General features: G+C 36.6%; 2 protein-coding genes across 2 annotated transcripts in view; both read right to left on the minus strand.

Annotated features, from left to right (window-relative positions):
• Positions 1-16: 16 nt before the first annotated feature.
• Positions 17-5,235, minus strand: CUNH2orf66 (chromosome unknown C2orf66 homolog). Its single transcript, XM_071434556.1, has 4 exons — positions 2,990-5,235; positions 2,326-2,468; positions 1,243-1,434; positions 17-245 (listed from the first exon to the last, which is right to left on the minus strand). Exons 2-3 carry the CDS (start codon positions 2,446-2,448, stop codon positions 1,261-1,263), a joined length of 297 nt encoding a protein of 98 aa, XP_071290657.1. The 5' UTR covers positions 2,449-2,468; positions 2,990-5,235; the 3' UTR covers positions 17-245; positions 1,243-1,260.
• Positions 5,236-9,223: 3,988 nt separating this feature from the next.
• The window catches only part of PGAP1 (post-GPI attachment to proteins inositol deacylase 1), a 31,202-nt gene continuing 19,776 nt past the window's right edge, over positions 9,224-20,649 (minus strand). Inside the window, 11 exon segments of the mRNA XM_071434552.1 lie at positions 9,224-13,137; positions 13,962-14,066; positions 14,411-14,634; positions 15,804-15,854; positions 16,261-16,393; positions 16,619-16,816; positions 17,031-17,121; positions 17,813-17,906; positions 18,964-19,002; positions 19,360-19,468; positions 20,333-20,399. Coding sequence (XP_071290653.1) covers positions 12,999-13,137; positions 13,962-14,066; positions 14,411-14,634; positions 15,804-15,854; positions 16,261-16,393; positions 16,619-16,816; positions 17,031-17,121; positions 17,813-17,906; positions 18,964-19,002; positions 19,360-19,468; positions 20,333-20,399 — 1,250 coding nt within the window. The 3' untranslated portion in view covers positions 9,224-12,998.

Below are 20,649 nucleotides of genomic sequence, written 5' to 3' on the forward strand. Positions count from 1 at the left end.
GTAGTTAAATGCACGCTGTTGCACTCCCCATTTATTCACACTTAAGCACAATTCTGCTCATAGACTGCAGTAGCACACATTTGTCAACAGACAGAATAATGCTCATTGCAGCAGGACACCAGATTCCACTGGCAGAAACGGGACAGTGAAGAAACTTTGGAATTGTCAGGTAACAGTTAAAAAGTCAAAGCAGTAAAATTTTGCTGTGAAGGTTTCCACTTTGCATGGACTTCTGAAGTTAATGCCTAAAAAAGACCAAAAAAAATACAAATACATGAGACTAATACAGAAATATCCATACGCAACCAAGGTGTGATCCAAACCAAGACAAAAACCCACTGGCTGAACCTCTGTTCCCACAAAACAGTTCTGAACACTGAAAAGAACTACCACAACCATCCTGAATTATGCAGGACAAAGTTTCCACCAGTCATTTTCTCACTGCTGCTGTGATTTGTAGTACAACATCCATTCTGAATTCCCTTTTCTTTTTGTTTTTCCATGCACAAAATATACATTCTTTGGTGTTGTGTAATTTTTCATTACATAACAACTCAGCAAAAAGAGAATTTAGTATTAAAATTTGAGTGCAGTCTTTATTATGGTTCATGATAATAAGAATAAAGCTTTAATTTTGATTATAAACAGACAAGGTGTTAAACAGTCCAAGAACAGGACAGAGCTGGAAATCCTAAGCTGAATATTGATTACAACTTAAGCACTTTAAGATACTGAGTAAATCACCAAAATGCTTTGATTTAAATCTTGTTGAAATTCTCAGCTATTTGTAAACCAGAAGAAAACAATATTTACTGTGAATGTAAAAGAGAATGTATGCTTTGTTAGTGCAATAACTTATGCTAAAATAATTTTCTTAATATACATACATCACACAAAACCACTAATCTCAATTTGTAATCTTACTCTTTTCAATTCCTTACACAAAACCTGCATCCCCTAGTATCTGTACATTTGCAGAATTCTACTCCATACGAAGACGGGGAGAAAAAAGAGAAAACAAAATAAATCAGGGTCTATAGAGGTCTGCACAAGCACCATGTATTATTTTATCTAAGTAGTAATGACCTCATAAATCTCTGCCTCAAGAATTTTAAACCCCACTTCAGGCAAGGGTTAAGGTACTAAATTTTTAATTCCTTCTGAGAAAGAAGTTGCTGTATACTTCAGTCAGACTCTTTCTTGGTTACACGTAACATCAGAGGACAAGGCACCCTCTTTTACCTTCATCAGCGGAATCTTTCAGCCTTTGAAATAGTTCTGAAAGGATTTTTTCTTTTCTTCATAATCTGCAAATGCAGAAGCAATAGGATCTGAGTAGAGCCTTGGTCCTTCATTGTTCACAGTGAAAGTGGCTGGGAACTTCCTGAGATCCAGACCCCTGCCTGAGAAGTAAGCCTGGAGTGTTCTGAAAAACTGAGCAGATCGTGGATGTGAGAATAAACAGAGCATGACCCATGGAGATTAATTATTTCTACTGACACAAATTAGATTGAATGCTTATTCCTCTGTGGGATGAAATCCTCAATTCTGATAATAACCTGATACAGTGTAGGCAACCTAACTCAGACATGCCCACTCCCTCCATCCATGCCTTGTGCATCTATGTGAAGTCAGAAGAGCAGCAACTGTGTCCTGCTCATTTATGCTCCCCACTGAACCACGGGGGCTGTGAGATAACTGCACCCCTTGGAAAACAGGCACAGCCAAGCCCCTGCTGACAGCAAACTGGACACCTCTGTAAACATTTCAGTAGGAGTCAGCAACAATGGGCAATTATTTGAACTGTTCCCCAGTAATCACTTCCAAGGAGAAATTAAAGCTTTTTAAAACACTGAGGAAATATCAAAGGAAACCGATTCTTTTCCTTCACAAATTCTTTTTAAGATTGTGCAAATGTTCTCTGAGTGGTGTTTTCGTAGCTGTCAGGTGCAAACTTATTTGTACTTCCATGAGATGAAACAACATGCAATCAGAGTACACATCTGAAAGAAACACAGTAATCATTCCTCTTCTGTTTCACGAAACAAGTGGCTGTATAATAAAAATATTTTTTTAAAAATGAAAGCTGCTGGATGGAGATATAAGCACATTTTGAGCACTACTGTGCTCTGAGAATGTCTCTTCAGTTAAGGGGTACATCTTGACTGAGAAATGGTTATTGACCATACAAAGTGCACAGCTCCTAACATTACATCAAATGGGCCCCTCTTGCCTTTAAATTTAGACAATAAGGAGTCTCTTAATGGAAAACAAAAAAAAAAACCACACAGAACTTCAGCTCTCTTTCTTGAAACATCTCCTTACCAGGTCTCTATTTCTGGGGTTATCAAGAGGCTTCCATTTATCTTCTGGTTGGGAAGGAGCACCCTTTGCCAGTCCTCTGACAGCCAATACTACGTACAGACCCAGGAGCAGCCCTTTCCACATGCTGGAGATGAACAGACTGCCTGTTAGAGGGATAAACAGACATACTCCTTAAATCCTATACAGCTGTCACTGGGAACACACAAAGCATGTGAATCCAAGCAAATCTGCCCACTGCAGATTACATCCATGTGCTAGCAACTCTTTTTTTTTTTCATAGTACTAAGGTCCTTGGAAGAACAAATTATTCTAAACAAGCATTTCCCATACCAAAGCTATTTCTAGACACTGGACTCTCCTCTGATGGACCGGTAGAACACTCAACACAAAATATTACATTTGTAAGTTTACATTTATTACACAAAGCCATTTTCAGTGGCTAGTACAGCACCAGACCTCTGTATGCTCCAAGGAGAATGCAAAAATATGACCCAGGATCCAGAGAGCTCAGTTTTATAAAACTGCATTACATTTTACTACATATAATAACAAGTGCAACGGTATTTAATACAGCCTGGTCTAACATACTAGAGATCCATTTCACAACTTGACTCAGGAGGAGAAAAGGAATTCTCCCTCTCACATTCTTTAAAATAGAACTTACCAGGGAATTTGGCTTTGGCTTGCCCCTTCTTGGTTGGTCTCCTTGTAATCTGTGAACAACCTGATCTCTGCACTTATATTTCCAGTAGACTGTAGGTGGGTGTCAGTGACGTTAGCAGGAGCTAACGTCAAAAATACAGTAATGATTCCATTTCCAACCATGACATAAAGACCCTTGAGAATTTCATCCTTGGTACTCTTCAGACCTGTTGCTATCGAACAGTGCAGTACAAACTCCTCCCAAGCTGTATTGCAGAAATTGGTTGTAGGCATACAGGAAGTTTAAAACAATTCCCAGGAGAAATGGCACAGCTTTATCAAAATATTATTTTTTGTTAAAAGTAATTAGCTGTCTCTCTAGAATGGTGACTAATGGTTTTCAAGTGAATGAGATCTGGATCACTCTCTTGATGCTAGAAAAAGAGAGGGAAAAGTAAGGTCTGCTTCAATATCCAAAATCATAACATTTTAATGGAAGTGTTGTTTTCCTACCCTGATTTTATCAGCAGTTAATATTCTCCTGTCACACTAGAAACTAAGACAAAGGCTGCAAGGAGAACTCTGCTAATTTACCTTGGCCTTAGTGCATAGCATTCTGCATATCAAAGCTGCTCATATTTTTTATTATTTCACTGCACTCTTCTCTCCGTTATGTAGATGATACATGATTTAGCATCACATATGTCCCTAAATAGACATGTTAAAACTAAAAATATTTGACCATCACCTTACTCCCAAGCGTAGATGTTTGTGTCTGACTAGAAGCTTTACATTTTTCTTTGGTTTAAATTTTGAATGCAAAATAAAAACCTGCCACCACCCTTCCAGGAAGGTGAAGTTTTGGATATCCAAACATCATTAGCAACACAGTAAACAAAATCCTAGCAGTGTTATTTTCAAGCTGATCCCAAGCACCAAGTCTTCCATTCCCAAAGATGACAAAGAAACCCAGATATCCCCAGGATATGCACTGGCCAAGGGGAGGACACTTGATAACTCCACAGTTAGCACTTGTTTCTCCTCTTATTCCCTTCTGCTAAAACAGCAGCTTATTTTTGTGACTACAGTAATATATAAAAATTCAAGACAACTTATCCAGTTTGTTTATTATTCTGCATATTTGAAGTTTTAAAAAAATCATACACAAAAACAAAGAAAATCCATTAAGCCCCATCAATTATGTTTCATCACACTCAACTTCCAGATATTTGACTCATCAAGAACAGAGCAGTAGCACCAGAAAACCACAAAAAAGGTAGGTCCCAGCATAAAGGAACTGTCTTTGTTGATATTCTAGGTAGATACTTATTTCAGCTAGAAACAGAAATATGCTCCTGTAGAGAAAATGACAGGAAGGGGAAAAGGCAAGATTTACAGTTTGGGATTAGATTTTAGTTCCTTATCTTTGGAAAGAGGAGGGGGAAAAAAGCCAGAAGAGCGGGCAGTTTTCTTCTACCTCTTTTCTCCCCCTCAATTAATTTATTCCATTGATTTCTTTACAAAGGACTGGGGATATGCAGTGTATTCAGCTAATAAAACATATTGAAGTCATCTGCAAATATGAAACAAGCTTTGGTACTGGAGGAACTCAGGCAATGTGGGTGACTGATGAAGCATGCAGATATGCAAGAGATTCAATTAGCATATATTTTCTGTCAGCTGTCTGAAAAAAAAATCCATACACACTTGTATTGTTGCTTCCTGAGCTAAAGCTCTGAGAAACTGTTGGAGCTAAAAGTCTGTTTAGACCTATAGCTCATTTTAATGTGTGGGTTGGTCTTTTTTTAGTAAATTCAATTCTTTCCTTCAGGGAAAGTCAAATATAAGCAGAACACATTCATATTAAAATACTATTAGTATACTTACACTGACTGAATAAAATTGCAACCTCATTTTTGAGGACAGTAGCTAAATGCTATCAAAGCCAGATGTCAGGGGGCTGCCTTTTTAATGCACCCAAATTTAAGCATCAGGTTTTCTTGATAAACATCTTCAATAAATCAAATATTTTCGAAGTGTCTATACTAATTATATAACCTTTCTGGCACAGGAAGTAATGTTCATGTATGTTTGAATTAAACTGCTGTGAAGATGAAAATGCTGATAGCATTACTTGCTCAGTTCCACACAATTCACCTCTGAAATGTACAAATTTAAAATATACTAGTTTAGCTGAGAACAAGTTTTATACATTTGATGCTCTGTATAAAGTGTATTGTTCAGGAAACACATTGAATTTTATTGCATTTCCCGGCCATGCAGCCTGAGGTGTTGGAGTTAAGACACTGAGGCAAGCTTCACCCTGTCTATCCAACTATCTTTATTGCACTGTACTTGAGGTGTGAAAGAAGCACCTGTTAAAGCACTGCTCCAACCACAAGGCTTTTTGTTTACTACTTTTATTTTCTGCTTAGAATCCCAAGTATTACAAGTCAGAAGGAAAAGCACCAAACTGCTCCACATGAGTACCTGAGGCAAGACTAAAGGCAAACACTGCTCACAACACTCCTCAGCGTGTTTGTACAACAGCATACAGGTAACACAGAGCAGCACTGGCAAGTGGCACTTTTTGGGATTTACAACCATTTGTACCAATGCAAGCACGTTGGAATACCATACAAAAATATACAGAAATGTTTCTTTAGCAGGGCATTTGCTATACAGTGTACTGAAAGTCATGCACACTTAGGTAAAAAAAAAGACAAAAACCAAATTGAAGTACACACTGCAGCCAGGGAAATCAGGAAACAAAACAGGAACATCCCAGAGCAGCTCCCAATCAAGTTGCCCTCAACTACAACAAAAAAGTATCTAAATGCAGTTTTTAAAGGCTGTGAGATGTCATCTTTCAGCAATTACAACATCATCTGAAAATACCTCTTCTCCAAGGTTTTCTCAGCATCTCACAAGACAAGGACTTTGCCAAACTTTATGATACATGACATGATCTGTAAGAACTTAGTTATAAACATTTTTATAAGCACAGTAATTTGCTATAGCATTATTCAAACATTTATAGATAAGACCCTGTCAACATCTCTAAAAATCTGTAAATATTAAGAGTGAGTTCATGTACAACATCACATTTGTGGTAGCTACATAATAACTGAACACAGAGGCAGAGTTAAAAACTTCTAAGACAGATTGCTTTGAGAAGTGATAAGATTTTCCCCAAAATTACGTGTTTTCTTCAAAGTTTTAAGTCCTTTTACAACCAACAAATCCTTCCCTCCCCACTAATCACCCAAACAAGGTATTTTGACCAACATTATTCTGTCTTTGTGCTTGAAAAAAACAATTAAAAGGTCAGTGGGGAATCAAGTTACACGGTTTCTCTCGAGTCATCATCATACATGAAGGCCTTAAAGGTACTTCTACCTTCTCAGTACTAGAATATTCCAGTGGCTAGAAAATCACCAAAGGCCAGGAGTGCTGAAACATCACCACAAAGTAAGAAGTGAGGTGACTGGAATGAGTTTAGGCAGCAGGGAAGACACAAGGATGGTCTGTTCCATGTTGTGCTCAGCAGCAGCAGCACTGTGGCAGCCAGACGGAAGCAGGAGCTCAGTGAAAGGAAATGTTTTCTAACATTGCTGTGTATTGCTCTGTGAGCAGCTCTGTGAGCAGCTCTGTGGCAGGCAGTTCTTTGTGTGCATGTCTAAATACCCCCAGTACAGCAATAACCTCTCAGATGGCATCACTTTCCAAGGTTCAGTGCTATATGGGAGGGGGAGGGAAATCAGAATTTGTTCAAAACACACAGAGAATCCTCTAGAGACAAATAAGAAAAGCCAGCAGTGGCTTTTCCTGAGCTCTTTTTATTAAAAAGTATATGTAAGAAATCCTTCTACTATATTAAAACTAGATTTTAAGATCTTAAGTATTTCTAGTTTTCTTTAATGAGTTAGGATAAAAAAAGTGCAATTTTTTTTCTCCAAAAAAGGGAATCTACATATGAACTTTCAGGGATTTACATGTGAATATTTTTCCTAAAAAGTAAAATTTAGTATTCAAAACTTCTGGAGCCTTAACACAAACAACCAACCCCGCCCCTGTCTAGTTTTCTTACACTGGTGAAGATTTTGCTATTTAATGGCTTAAATACAGTATTTTGCTTAAACTAAAATTGAGATTTTTTTTAAAATTGAGGACCAAATATCAAAATGTTTAAAAATAATTTGACACACAGACTTCAAAGCTAAGACAGATATCTGCAACTAGTTTTCCTTCCTTGTTTTTCTTTTGGTCACAACAGAAAGTCTTGAAAAATTCAGCTCAGCTAAAGCCTTCTGACTTTGGTTGGTGTGATTCCAAATAAAAAATATGCTGTACTTGTCATAAATCTTCATTTCTCTAAGTGTAAAATGGGGTCAAAATAACTTTTTTAAGCATTTTCCCCAAATCAAGTTTCAGTATGATCCACACAAATATTTTTGGTCAACTTCAAAAATCAAATATAAGGCTATGGAAGTCCACAGGCTACAGTTGGAGTGTATTCATTTACTGGTTTAAGGCACAGTATATATGTATTTTTTTCTCTCTCTAGAAAGCTACAAGTTTAAAGTCACAGTGAGGAATTTCACATTTCAGTTTTGGCCTGGCACTCTAATCATATGTGTCCTGTCTACTACCTGTAGATTTCTGTAAAGTATTCCAGCTGTCAGGTGCTGCAGTCTCAAATCCTGTTTCCAAACTCAGACTGAAGTGGGTGGAAAATACTGAAGCCTGAACTGATCCTAAAATAGTGCACTTAGCCTTTTGTAAAAATAAACATCAACACACTTGCACATTTGATACTTAGATATACCCTGAATTATTTAAGTTGGAGGGGGAAAACAGTCTTGGCTGATATTTCAACAAACAGAAGGAGTCTACAGGACACAGCTGCTGCACTTCCTGCCAGGTGAGTCCCAGTTCCACTGCTCTGGGCACTCCTGCTGGGCACTGCAGGCCAGGGACACTGCAAACCAGAGAGAGCTGCATGGGGAAGGAGGACCCACAGTGATGTGCCACAAAGAACAAATATAGTCATGTTCAGCACTCCTGGTTTTTAGAGACAAACTCAGCTCTGACACCATACATTCCTACAGAATCCAGAGCACAACTGCCAATAACTGTGGGAGACAATGCTTACAAGGTTTGTTTATGACAGCGTGAATAGCAACATGTGTCTACATTTAAAAATGCAGAAAGAAACTTTACATCTTAAGAAAATAAATGCAAAATATCACAGTTCAGGTTTTCATCCTACAAGGCAATAAGCACATATTTGAGGCAGTTATGTGCTTAGACCTGAAAAACTGAGGGCTGGGCAGATTTGCTTAAGTAAGAGCTATGGAATTTTCTCTCTAAATGCTTAAAATTCATTTTTAAAAGCAGCAGTGTCTATTAATAAGACAAAGTGTATACTTTTTACTTGAGTTTGAGGATAGATGAGCTGATTAAAAGCTTTGCACACATTCACCCATAAATAAAAATATACATCAGAAAGTATAGTCTTTGCAAAACGTTTTCAAATTTTTTAAGACTTTACAGATTCTAATATTTTAGTTCAAAGTTCTGGCTCTAAAAAAAAGGTAAAAATTGTACTTTAAAATAAAAAATGGACTAGTTTTGAATTGTCCTTCATTGTCACACATTTCCTGGAGGCTATACAACAGTAGTATGTAGCTTTGGTGACAGAAGTATGTCTCCCCTAAAGGAACAGTGATGAAAATTTTATATTTTACAGTGCTAAATGCTTACAAAAGCTAGCCTGATTATATCCCAGAAACATAAAAAGACATGCAAAAAGTCAAAGCTGTAAATTAACTGAGAAACATTCACCATTAAAACACTAAATGGAAAATAAGCATCAAGAATTCAGTCTACTTTACAACTAACAATTTCCTAGTAGCTTAGTGATTTAGAACAGCAGCACAATTCTGTACAGACTCTACAACCACTTCCAAAAACATTTTCATAGCTCAGAGTATTAAAGGTCAGTAAATGGCTGGTTTCATCTCAGTATAAATACAATGAAAGCCTAAACACACTCAACCCTGTATTGAAATAACTTGATTCAAATGGAAGTTTCTCAAATGTTTACATTTATTAATGACTACATAACAGACTTTATTCTGTGCTCAGATGGATCAGATTTATCAGATTTCAGAAGAACATCAACTGAGTTTATCACTTGTTACTGGCAAACATACGGAAAATGAGATGTATCAAACACTGACATATGCAATGCTTTTGAGGTTAAATGTCAATACATTTTATTTTGTTAATCACTGACTTTAAAGTTAGTCCAATTAGGTTATAAATGAAAAATTCACTTAGACATACCAGCAGTCTCTATGCCTTCTACAATGTATTAGTACTGCACTGCTCACAGTTTTGTCATTTGTCATCTATTTGTTTTGAAACATAGCAAATTAATACTAAGGAATGATTTGCTTCATGAAAAGCCAAAATCAGGGCAGAACTCTAAATGTCAGAAATAATACTAACTTAAATTCCATTTACTGCAGGTTTCTTGGAAATAAAACATACAAAGAAATCTCCCACCAAAACCCCCAAACCAATCCTCTTTCAACAGGATGCTGAAATATGACTCACTGCAACTTTTAAATCACAACTTAGAAGATTAGCTTTGGACAACATTAATTCACTCAGTTCCAAGGTGCATTTGGTAATTCCAATGAAGATGTGAGTTTTTCCTTATCAGACACAGAGAATTTCTAAGAAGTGTTAGCTACACATGTCATTGCAGCATGATGAGACTGTGAGGAACATGTTTGATGACATCAAGCAGAAAAGATTATATACTTCCAGAGTAATTTCGGGGTATGAAGCTACCACCAAAGCTTCTCATTAAATCTCTCCCTGTCACAGAAAGACTCTGCTGTACCAAAAGTTAGTGGCATTTAGTATTTTAATTCTTACCCTGTTTCCTCATTCTGTCTCTGATAGCTTATAAGAAAATCATATTAGATCCACATAAATACTTTTATTTTGAATGCATCCTGAGGTCTAAACCCTTACAGTTTGTGCCTTGGTCTCCTCCCACATGGTCTGGATAATCTAAAATGTGAAGAATAAAGTGGAATTTTAATGTAATTAAAGGTAGTAAGAGACATTATAAGGTATTTGCCAAAAGCTGTTCTATAAATGCAGCCCACTCATAATAAAGGATATTTCAGTAATATTTACATCTCCTTATATATGCAATTAACAGTGTGTGTGTATATATATATATATTGGGTTATCCTATGTTTCTGCTGCAATGATAATTGAACAGTGGCAGAACTACAGATTCACCTAACAGAAGCTTCTTGTCCAAAAGTAACAACAAGCAATCATTGTATTTTACCCGAAAAACAACCTCAGACTGTTACAAAATCTAGTCCTTTTCAGAATGACAAGTAGGAGAATTCATCCTCTCTCAGAATGGGATGAGTTCTAAGACTCGTTCTAATCCTATTACTATCCATTGATTGTATGGCTAATCTAATTGGGATTAAACTCCTGATCCGCCAAAGAGCTGAAGTTGTCCAGTCCATGATCACTGCACAATCCAGACACACATCCCTGCCAACAGTTTAAATCTATTAAATGGCACACAAGGCATTTAAATTCAAAATAGGAGTAAGACTTCCCCTCTTTTCCCCAGTAAAGGTAAACCATCTCTGAGAAAAGGGAGTGTTGAGGGAGATGTGAAAAACTCTTGTCATCTGGGATCTCAGACTCAGGATTATACCTATTCCTACCTCCAACTTGAAAATCAGGCAGGAGAATACACAAGATACCAGAACCCACTTTATGAAGAGTTCTAATAATCATCAATAGAACTCCAGCTAAAAAAAAAAATCATTAAATGAAAAAAAAAAAAAAGTTGTTATCCTAGGCTGCTGTAATTCAGTAGGTTTCACTTTATGGCATATTTTGAAAGCTATTAAAGATACCAAATGTCAAGTCTGTTTCATTTCCAACAATTCCAACAAATGGATTCATGCAGAAAGAGCCTGTTAAGGTGGCAAAACAAAATCAGAAGTAAAATAGAGTAGTAAGCCAAATGGACCATGAAAGTCAAGGAAAACTATCTTTTCCACAGAAATCAGACCCTGCACATTTCACAGCCCTTTGCCAGCCCTGTGCAGTTCTGCCACCATCTTTCATTCACAGCCATTTGCAAGTACAAGAACTCTGTTCTTCTGTCTGAACAGCAATTTCTAGTGAAACCAACTGGTGCATTTAGCTACAAGTATATTAAATCACACAAACTATCTTATATACATATACTGTAGCATACATTTGATTAGAAAATATCAAGATATAATCTATTCAAATAACTTTTCTGATTTACAAACACTATATATATATATATTCTAACCTTCTTTTTGAAAAGGTTAAGACTAGAATACCAGCACATAGATTACTGAAAACAGTGACAGTGGCTAACTACAATACCCTTACTCAGTTACAGCACTTGTAATGACTTATTAATAACTTGAACTGCTGATATGGATATAAGCAAACAAAACACACGTGGCTTTCTTCACATTTGTCCTTCATTTTGGAAAGTCACTGTGTGAATTGAGTCTTTCCACCAGCTCAAAGGAATTGACCATTACAACACATTAGAAATAACTGAGGCACTTAGGCAAGATTATTAAGATATGATGGAATTTATGGGTCAGGCTGACTGGATCAAGAGTATTCTTGATTGACTGTGAGCAGCAGATTTCCTCTTGGTATTCCTATAAGATGATTGAGCTGGTTTGGTGTTTCCAGATGAAGGGAACAGGTATCTCAGACACAGCAGAGATAGCTAACACAGAAGCAAGTAGTAAGCTCATCTCTACACAGAATCAATACATCTTTCAAAACTAAGGACTGCTGAGATTTCTTCTGTTGGCAGAACACATGCCCAGGGGACAGAATTCCTTACACATAGCTATTGTAGGCTTTATTATAAATGGCAGTCACTGTAGCATCTAGGCACTAAGATAAAATTTATACAGAGCTAATAATTATGGTCAGTATTTCCCACAATTACTGAGTTTGCCCACATGCAGAAGTTAGCACTGTATGGCAGGACAGGAGTTTGCAGGGTTGTAACTATTCCATATTCATTTTATGCACTGGCATTTATTAGGAGATGGTTGGTTCTCTGTTTACAACAGGAAAAAAGCCTGCCTTGTCTACTTAGAAAGAGTGCAGCAAACTGGTAACTCACAGCATATCTCAACATTTGCTAGCTTCTACATATGGACAAAGTCTAAGGATTAATTTCAAAATTCCAGAGAAAACTGACAATGTTTTAAAACAACATTACAGCAAATTGTTTATGAATCTGCTGGTATCCTTCCTGAATAGAAAGCTACATAGAATACTGTTGTCTTCTCACTCTCACAAAAAGTAAAATGTGTAAGACTTCCAATAATCTCACAAATGTTCAACTCACACTGATTGAACAAATGATTTGATAGAAATAACAGTTCTATATAAGCAGTACATTCTAGTTTGTCTAGACACAAATGTGGCAGCTTTTGAATATAACATAAAATCATTCAAAGTATACTTGGCTGTGTGGTTTTTGTGATAGTCACAGTGTGCTTGAAATGTATTGAGTTTTAACCAGCATACTTTAGACCTGCAAGAGATGCAAGTTCAGAACACAGACACTGCATGGCACAGTGAGTAAAAAAGGAGTTTTCACAAAGCAGTACAGTGAAATACCAAAGTGTCTACAAGGCAGAGTATTGAGATGTTGCACTGATATGAGTCATGTGCTTATACACAGTTAAATCACTCCATTTTCAGAGACACGAAATAAACACCAGGAAAAGTTTTCTAAGCAACATGAATAAAACCATGAATTTTCTGCAAAGTATTCACAGTTCTGTCCTCTTTCCCACATAATGTAAACTACTGATCATATTAATTTAGGCATTTCTGTGTTGCAATTTTTCCCATCTCCAGTGTTAAGTTTCTAGGGTGCATTGTCCTATATAGAATGAACATTACACAAAACAGCACAGCACGTGTAGAAGAAGAGAAAAGGTTACAAAGTGTGGGACTCTGTATAAATGCATTTGTCCAAAGGCCAGCATTGCAACAGACAAAGGGAGTGGAACTTTGGCTGCAATCTTCAAGAGTTTACTATAAGAATAGAAAGAAAAAAAATTATCATTTTGTAGCCACATATGCAGAAAACATGCAAATGCCATATATCATTTTCCTTTGCAAAATAATTTCTATTTCAAGGCTTTGTTAATCTTTAAAACTGAGCAACTAGGTCTAATGGGCCATAAAAATTGATGCATAAGCAAGAGAAATTATTCAAAAAGGTTAATGTCCTTAAAAATATATTAATTTAGAAATTTGTTCTCTGTAACATAGGAAGACTTAATGGTTTGGATCACTTGAGATAACAGGTACTGGTCAAGAGGATAAATGACATTTGTTATTATTTATTGTCATTCATGAGGCATCAACTAATTTCATATCTCAACAAGAAATAATCTGTCAAGCAAAACCAAGTTCTCAGAACTTCTTAATCCAGTAGAGAACACATTATATTTCTTCTCCCATAAGGGGAGCTACAAGAACATAACTATAATCCTGTAGAATTCCCTTTTCCTTGTGACTGTCTGACAATAATTGCTCCACATATTTGGATTCTGTGACACTTGAAATAATTCAATGAATTGTTAAAAAGTCACTTTTCAAGAAGTTATTATGCAGCCAATTGCTTAGATAGCACATACTTCATTTATTTCCATGTGGCAAATACAGGGGGTTTTTTCCTCTTAGCTGAACTAGAGGCACTTTTGCACAAATCTTAGCTCATCTTTTAGACTTAACCATATGAGTTCATGAATCTCTATAGAGGCTGAACAATTACAGCATAAATTAAATTTTACCACACAAATGGTAATTCACAAAGAAACAGGAAAGCAAAACTAGAGACTGGGCTACAGTACCTTGATTTCACTTCAGAAGTACTTGAATTCATTAGAATTTCCAAGATGCACACGAGGATAATAGCTGTGGATCTCCAGGGATCAGGATCAAGCCTAACACTGTACCTGCAAAGAAATGGTTTAAAAAGCACATCACTTCTAAACTAGGCTGCCAAATAATATCCATGTGCTGATGACAAAAAATATACATGAAAACAATATGGCATCCCAACCTGATTTAAAATCCCTTCTGAAACATTACTTTGTTCAGCATATCACTGATTCACTTAACACCTATTTACACCACAATACAAACCAGACAGGATAGAGAAAACAGTAATAATTTACAGTACTCTTTAATAAAAACTGTAAGGTAACTAATAATGTAAAGAACCAAACATTTATAATTTTTATTATCTTCACAAGTTCCTGTAACTTTCTTCCACCTCTGTGTCAATTTAAGAACTTACCTGAGATTTTTTAACCAATAAATTAAAGATGGCAAGTTGAGCAGCACAATCCATGTGAATAAATTAAGGACTGTAATGTGCATCTTAAGACTGTTAGCAGCTTCAGCAGATGTTTTACTGTTGGAAGGAGACTGTGTTGCTTCTGGAATGCTGCCCACTGAACTCTGGGCTTCGACTGTGGGTGCACTGGAGTTCTGTGAAGTTTCTTTTGAGTGGCCTGAATCCTGGAAATGAAAGACAGAAGTCACAAAAATGTGCACAGGCTTGTAAGAACCCATGCTGGGGAAAGAGGAGGGGAAAAATATCCTAACAGTATCACACCAGCTGTGATTTAGGAAGAAAACCTGCAATTTATGCCTCAAAAAGCCACCAAAAGCAAAGTTCAATTTTAAAGTATCTAAATTTAACCAGAAATTTCTCATACCCTAATAGTTTATATGTCTATGGAAGAAAAGAATGGAGACTGTAAATGCCCTGACACCAATGAAATGAAAAGCAGTTCCTGGAAGGGGGAAGAACAAAATAAAAGGAGTAATAAAGCATGGGGGTGAAAAATCACAGATGATCATTCACAGGAAAGATATAGGAAGTAATGCAACTGGGAGTAAAATATTACCTGTAGGAATAAATAGCAAAGATAAACTAATGTGTTGGCAGATACTAACTTCCAGTGATAGCAACCCCCACAAATGAAACAAAATATTATATAGAGATAAAAGGAGAGGATTTTCAACTAAACACGTGAAAAATCCACTCAAAGAAACCCAAAGAAAACTTCCAACAACTTCTTGTGTCAGACTTTGTTCTATGTTTGCAAAAAAGAGCAGGTACTTATCATATGCTGTTATCCACACCTGCTTACATCTTTGATTCTATACCTTAAAGTAATCCAGAAAATAAAGTTCACACTGCATGGAGCCCAACACTTCTTCACTGTGTTTTTAACAGCTCCCTGTTTACAGCAGTCTCAGTCCATATTCATCTAACACATCCTATTTGTCATCTCTGGACTAAAATACCTTGAACTCCACATGCTGCCTCTCTAGAAAAAGCAGTTTTACCTGCAGTATAGATTATTACCTAGATTTTTATTTTTTTTTAAGATAAGCCATGCATAATCAAAGACCAAAAATTTAGACAAACCCTGTTAATCTGTGTGTATTCAGAGACAGAGCTTTCTTCTGAGACAACAAGTTCACATTGCAGAACCTTCAAACAGCACTCATGTGTGATGGAGCAGGCTGCTCATGGCCTGCCTGTTCTTTCACACCACACATGCAGCAAGGGAACTACAGCTACCCACTCACTGCAGCACAACCTAAGAGTACCAAGGCAGAAGTTTGCCAGACAATTTTTGGCCAGAGTTTGGAACAGAAGCAGGAAACAGACTCACCCTGTTGTGCATGTTTTGCTCTGCTCTTACAGTTACATGCAGTTTTACAACCTGTAAGACAAGCAGTTGCTTGTTTAGTGAGGATTCTTCACATAAAAGATGTAGTACAGGAAAAGAAATTGAGGAGTCCTTACTCTTCAAGGGAGGTATTAGTCTTTGTTTTTATAGTATTGCTTAGCTATAAGTTAAAATTTTCAATCTTCTGCATTGTTGTAGTGGGCACATGGGACCACACATTTCTTTGTAAGAAGCATTAACCAGAGAAGAAGAAAATTCTACAGATTATAAGATTATGACAGTGAGAAATTAGAAATACCTATTTCAAGTATGGGAATAATAACATTTCTTTTGTGTATGAAAAAGGGTAATCTGGATTTTTGCTTTTCACCTGGGGTTAATTCAAAGCACCTAAAAGTTTCAATTCAGTTAACATACAGAATGTTTAGCCTTTCAGTACCTTGAACAAGTATTGAAGATAAATAATGAGCACAGCAAATGCACCACAAGTGGTCCAGCTAACCAAAGCAAGGGATATCATCCCACAGAGTCTGCTGGGTGTAATCAATTTATCTTTCTGAAGTTCAGGAGGTCTAAAACAAAAAACAAACCAGAAACAAAACTCCTGTTGTACTTCTTCTCAGACATCAATTTCTTCTTACTTTCAAACCCAGATGTCTAAAATCATGCATAAATTCAATCTGCCCAGAATTCAATCTTGCCCAAGCATTCACACAGAAACAGACAAACAAAAAAAACAACTGTCAGGGTGAAAGTCATCTAGAAGAGCATAATTATATAGCATCATGTTGTTTTACCTAATCAGAGTTAACCATAATGAAGAGAAGAGTCTCAGAGATGTAGAGAAAAATACTCCACTCCAGTAGGCAATGCCTGTCCCAAAAAGAAATAGAATCAGGGACACAAGGGGGAACCATGCATCCTGACTACTCAGTACAGCAGCATCCACCTCTGGTAGTGACAGTGACTCCCATATCTCTCTAAACCAGTTAAACCTGCCAAAAACATGAAAGCAGTATTATTTATCACTTCCAATTGCTCTTACAGTTAGATACCTATCAACTATTCCTTCTATTACAGTCTTTCAAGCAAAATAACAGTCAGGTGTTTACAGTGACTACAGATAAAATAACAGTCCTCCCTAGCAACAGTTTTACTGAAACTTCTGGTTTGGAAATTGCTTTAAACAAATAAATGATGCAAACTCACCCCTGCAGAAACACAACAATGCTTATAAGAGGTTCTACTTTGTAGGGTTTTGCTGTCCTAACTAGTTGGAGGGAGAAGTCTGAACACTGGCCTAGGATCAAGAACAGAGAGCAGCTGTAGTTACTGCCATGTCATGAACTTCAACAAACATCATCCACAACAAAATATAAATTCAGACAATGGTGAGTTGACTTGAAAACAAGATAACCATGTCTTGCAAGAGTACTGCAAGGCTGCATACTTTGCCACCAAGGCCCTTCTCCACCGGGTCCCCACATTAAGGTAATAATGTGGTACCCACATTAAGGTAATATGGCACATCAGCTTCTAGAGACATTGTGGAGTTTGCTACAAACACCCCCTGAATTTTAATAAAAATGCATTTTGTCTGAAGACATGATAGCATAAGAAAGCTGCAATGCAACTCTCATCTTCTTGCAAGAAATAGTGTTTTCTACACATTAACAATGTATTTTAAACTTTTACATGTATTTTTAGGTAGATTTCTGGTAATTCTAAACTACTGTGCAACACCGATATTTCACAGGGAGGGACTGAAATTTAAAATAATAAAGAAATATTTTGCTACAACACAATCTTGAAGAACTACCAGCCAAGAAAAAATTAAAATGAAGAGCACAGATCCAAGTATTTCTGCAAGTTGAATGATATTTATCTTAAAAAATTCACATTTAGCTAGTCTTTCATCAGTAAATTCAATAAGCAATTTCCTTAAATACACTTGTGACAAGAGAAAAATATACAGATTTTTAGAAAGCTACCTGTTGATCTCAATGTGCTCAATTGTCCTCCATAAGTAAGAAGAATATTAGAAACAATATAGACTGGAAAAGCACCAGCATGGAACCTTACTATCTGAAAGACAAGGATAAAGGGATAACTTCATTTCTATCTATAAAAATATATTTAAAGAACACATACACAAATACTATCATGAAGCCAGAATGATACTGAGATTAGAAAATCTTTCTTAAAAGATCTAGCTTCTCATTTTAATGCATATTTGGTAATCTACAATATATAGATGGGAAATACTAGAATCTCTCATAAGCAGTTAATGAAACAGATTTGGATAAACGATCAAATTAGAAACAACTGGGGTTTTTTCCCCAGTCAAGACAAGTATGAAAAAAATCAAGTATTACATTTCAGTAAAGTAAGTTTAAAACAATTTAAAGGCCGCTTTTCAAGCAAAATCTGCATATAGTTATCTATGCTTTTAGGCAAAGAACTTTTGGAAGCAATTATATACATGTATTAATTGGCTTCCACTCTCTCAAGTAATGATTAATATACCAATAGCCTATAAATTCTATAAATGTTGCAAAATAACAACAAAATGAAAAATCCTTGCTCTAAATGCATATATTCATGTAGAGAACCTTCTTGCCAGTTTTATTCCAGCACTACACTTAGGTGCTTGCAAATTAATTACTCTTCAGATGCAGAGAGCTGCAGATGGCCAGTCTATTTTTACTGATCCCCATGTCGAAATGTATTCTTCATTGATAACCAAAGAAGATTGGTTGAAAAGGAGCATATGGACCTACTTAGACTTTTTCCCCCAACTTAATTGATGCCAAATATATTTTAAAGTTCTAACACCACTGACTCATCAGGCAAGAAAGTTAAAGTGACCTACAGATATTGAGCTCACCACAAAGCCACATACTGCACATTTACAGCAGCTCTTTAGAGCTAGAGAGCTTTTCTGCTCCTCTAAGGACCAGGGCCTGACATTCATCCAGGAGGGATCCTTGCCAAGGGAAAAGGCTGCAAAATGATCACTGAATAGTGCTTCCTCTTGGCATTGAGAAGGAACCTGAAGTGCCACAGTAAGGAAGGGAGGAAGTAAAAATTTCTATAGATGCTACTGACATAGAAAAACCAATTTAATATTAGGTTTTCTTACTTGCCCAAGAACCTGTAGAAGTGATGTCTTCAGAATTACCTTGAAAAAAAAATAGATTGCTTCATACAATGGTAAGCCTATTGTTTCATACAATGCTTCCTTATTTTTAAGAAGCAAACTTAAGTTCTAGAATACAGCAATCCTACAAAATGTTCAACACCTTACTATTGACAATTAAAAGCAAATGCTTTAAAGTTTTAGAGTCCAACTTTCAGTACTAACCCAGCTGTTGCAAAATACTTGTAACACACACTACATGTGAAAAAGACCAAACAGCCCACCTTTAGAATTTGCTTAGTATTTATTCAGATTAATTAGCTATGGTTTAAAAAACTGAATTATGCAAAAATTATCCGGCAATGCAAACTAGCTATAAAATAAAACTGTTTTACTCACTTCATACTGACAGTCTGGGGAAGAGTAGATGTTTAACTCTGGAAGTCTGCTGTCACTGTGAGGCTGAGCAATGTGCAGTTTGGCAGAAATCTCAGCAAGAGATGGAACTCTGAAACAGCAACTTACATGGTCACTGCTGTCCTTATGACCAAGCAGAACAACCAAAGGTGTCTCAGTCTTCAACAAGTGCACATAAAGCAAATCTACCACACCAAGTGTCACCTCAAGCTGTGAGCAGAATGGTGTAAGGAACTTGTTCACCCTGTGACAAAGAACTACATAACATCCTCAGTTCCCTCTCCTCTGAACTATCCTGGGACACGGCACTAAGGAAAGCAGACAGGTTCAGTGAACACATAGAACATGCAAATATCCTGAGTGCCAGGAAGGGAAAGAACATATTCTCAGGAATACAATTCAGTTTCCTGAAAGTATTATGTTGCTGGAAAACACAGGGTGCTGGGAATTGTGAGGTGTCCTTAAGACTTCTAAAATAAACTAGAAATACAGTTTTCCTACCATCTAAAATTCAGTCAGGTGTTCAACTTCATAAGTGACAAATATATTTCAAGCTGTATCATTTGATTTTGTCAGGACTATGCTGCTGAAGCAAACATAGGGCTGCTGTGTAATCCAAACCCTGACTTCCAGGAGGAAGCCAGCATCCAGAGCAGCCACTGCTCTACACTGATGAGAAGGTCACTGATTATCCTGAGAATTTCAGACCAGCATATCTGACTTCTTTTACAAGAAAATTAGTGAGAACCATTAAGCAAACAATTAGTAGGTATTCTTATTCTAGGAAATGTCAAAACAACTGTGTCAACAAGGGCAGAAAGGTAAATGAGGAAAGGATGCAGAAGTTGAACACTTAACACTGGAGAAACTGTTTCACATCAGAAATATTACCACAACAGGATGCAAATATTCTTTAAAAACATATCAAGAAGTTATTAATTGGTAAAGTCCTTACTTTGCTACCGTTATTGAGTCTTCATATGACCAGGGGATATGAAGTCTGTAAACACTTGGTTTTCTTTCTGAAATGGAACAGCATTAAAAAATATAAACTTAACTAAGAACCAGATGTGGCAACTGTCTCTAAAAACTCCAGGGCCAGTAAAACAAAGGTGGCACACAGATGACTACACAGAATTTCTGGGCTTGCAGTTACATTGCCATTGACATTGCAATGCAGATCAGAGCAGTTAGCAGCAAACAAAAATTACATGGTGGTTAAACTCAGGTTGTTACAGGACAAGACAGTGAGACATCAATGTTTAAAAGAAG

The sequence above is a fragment of the Agelaius tricolor genome, unplaced genomic scaffold (genome assembly GCF_023055355.1).
Source record: "Agelaius tricolor isolate 1412-34295 unplaced genomic scaffold, bAgeTri1.0.p SCAF_10, whole genome shotgun sequence".
Classification (NCBI taxonomy): Eukaryota; Metazoa; Chordata; class Aves; order Passeriformes; family Icteridae; genus Agelaius; species Agelaius tricolor.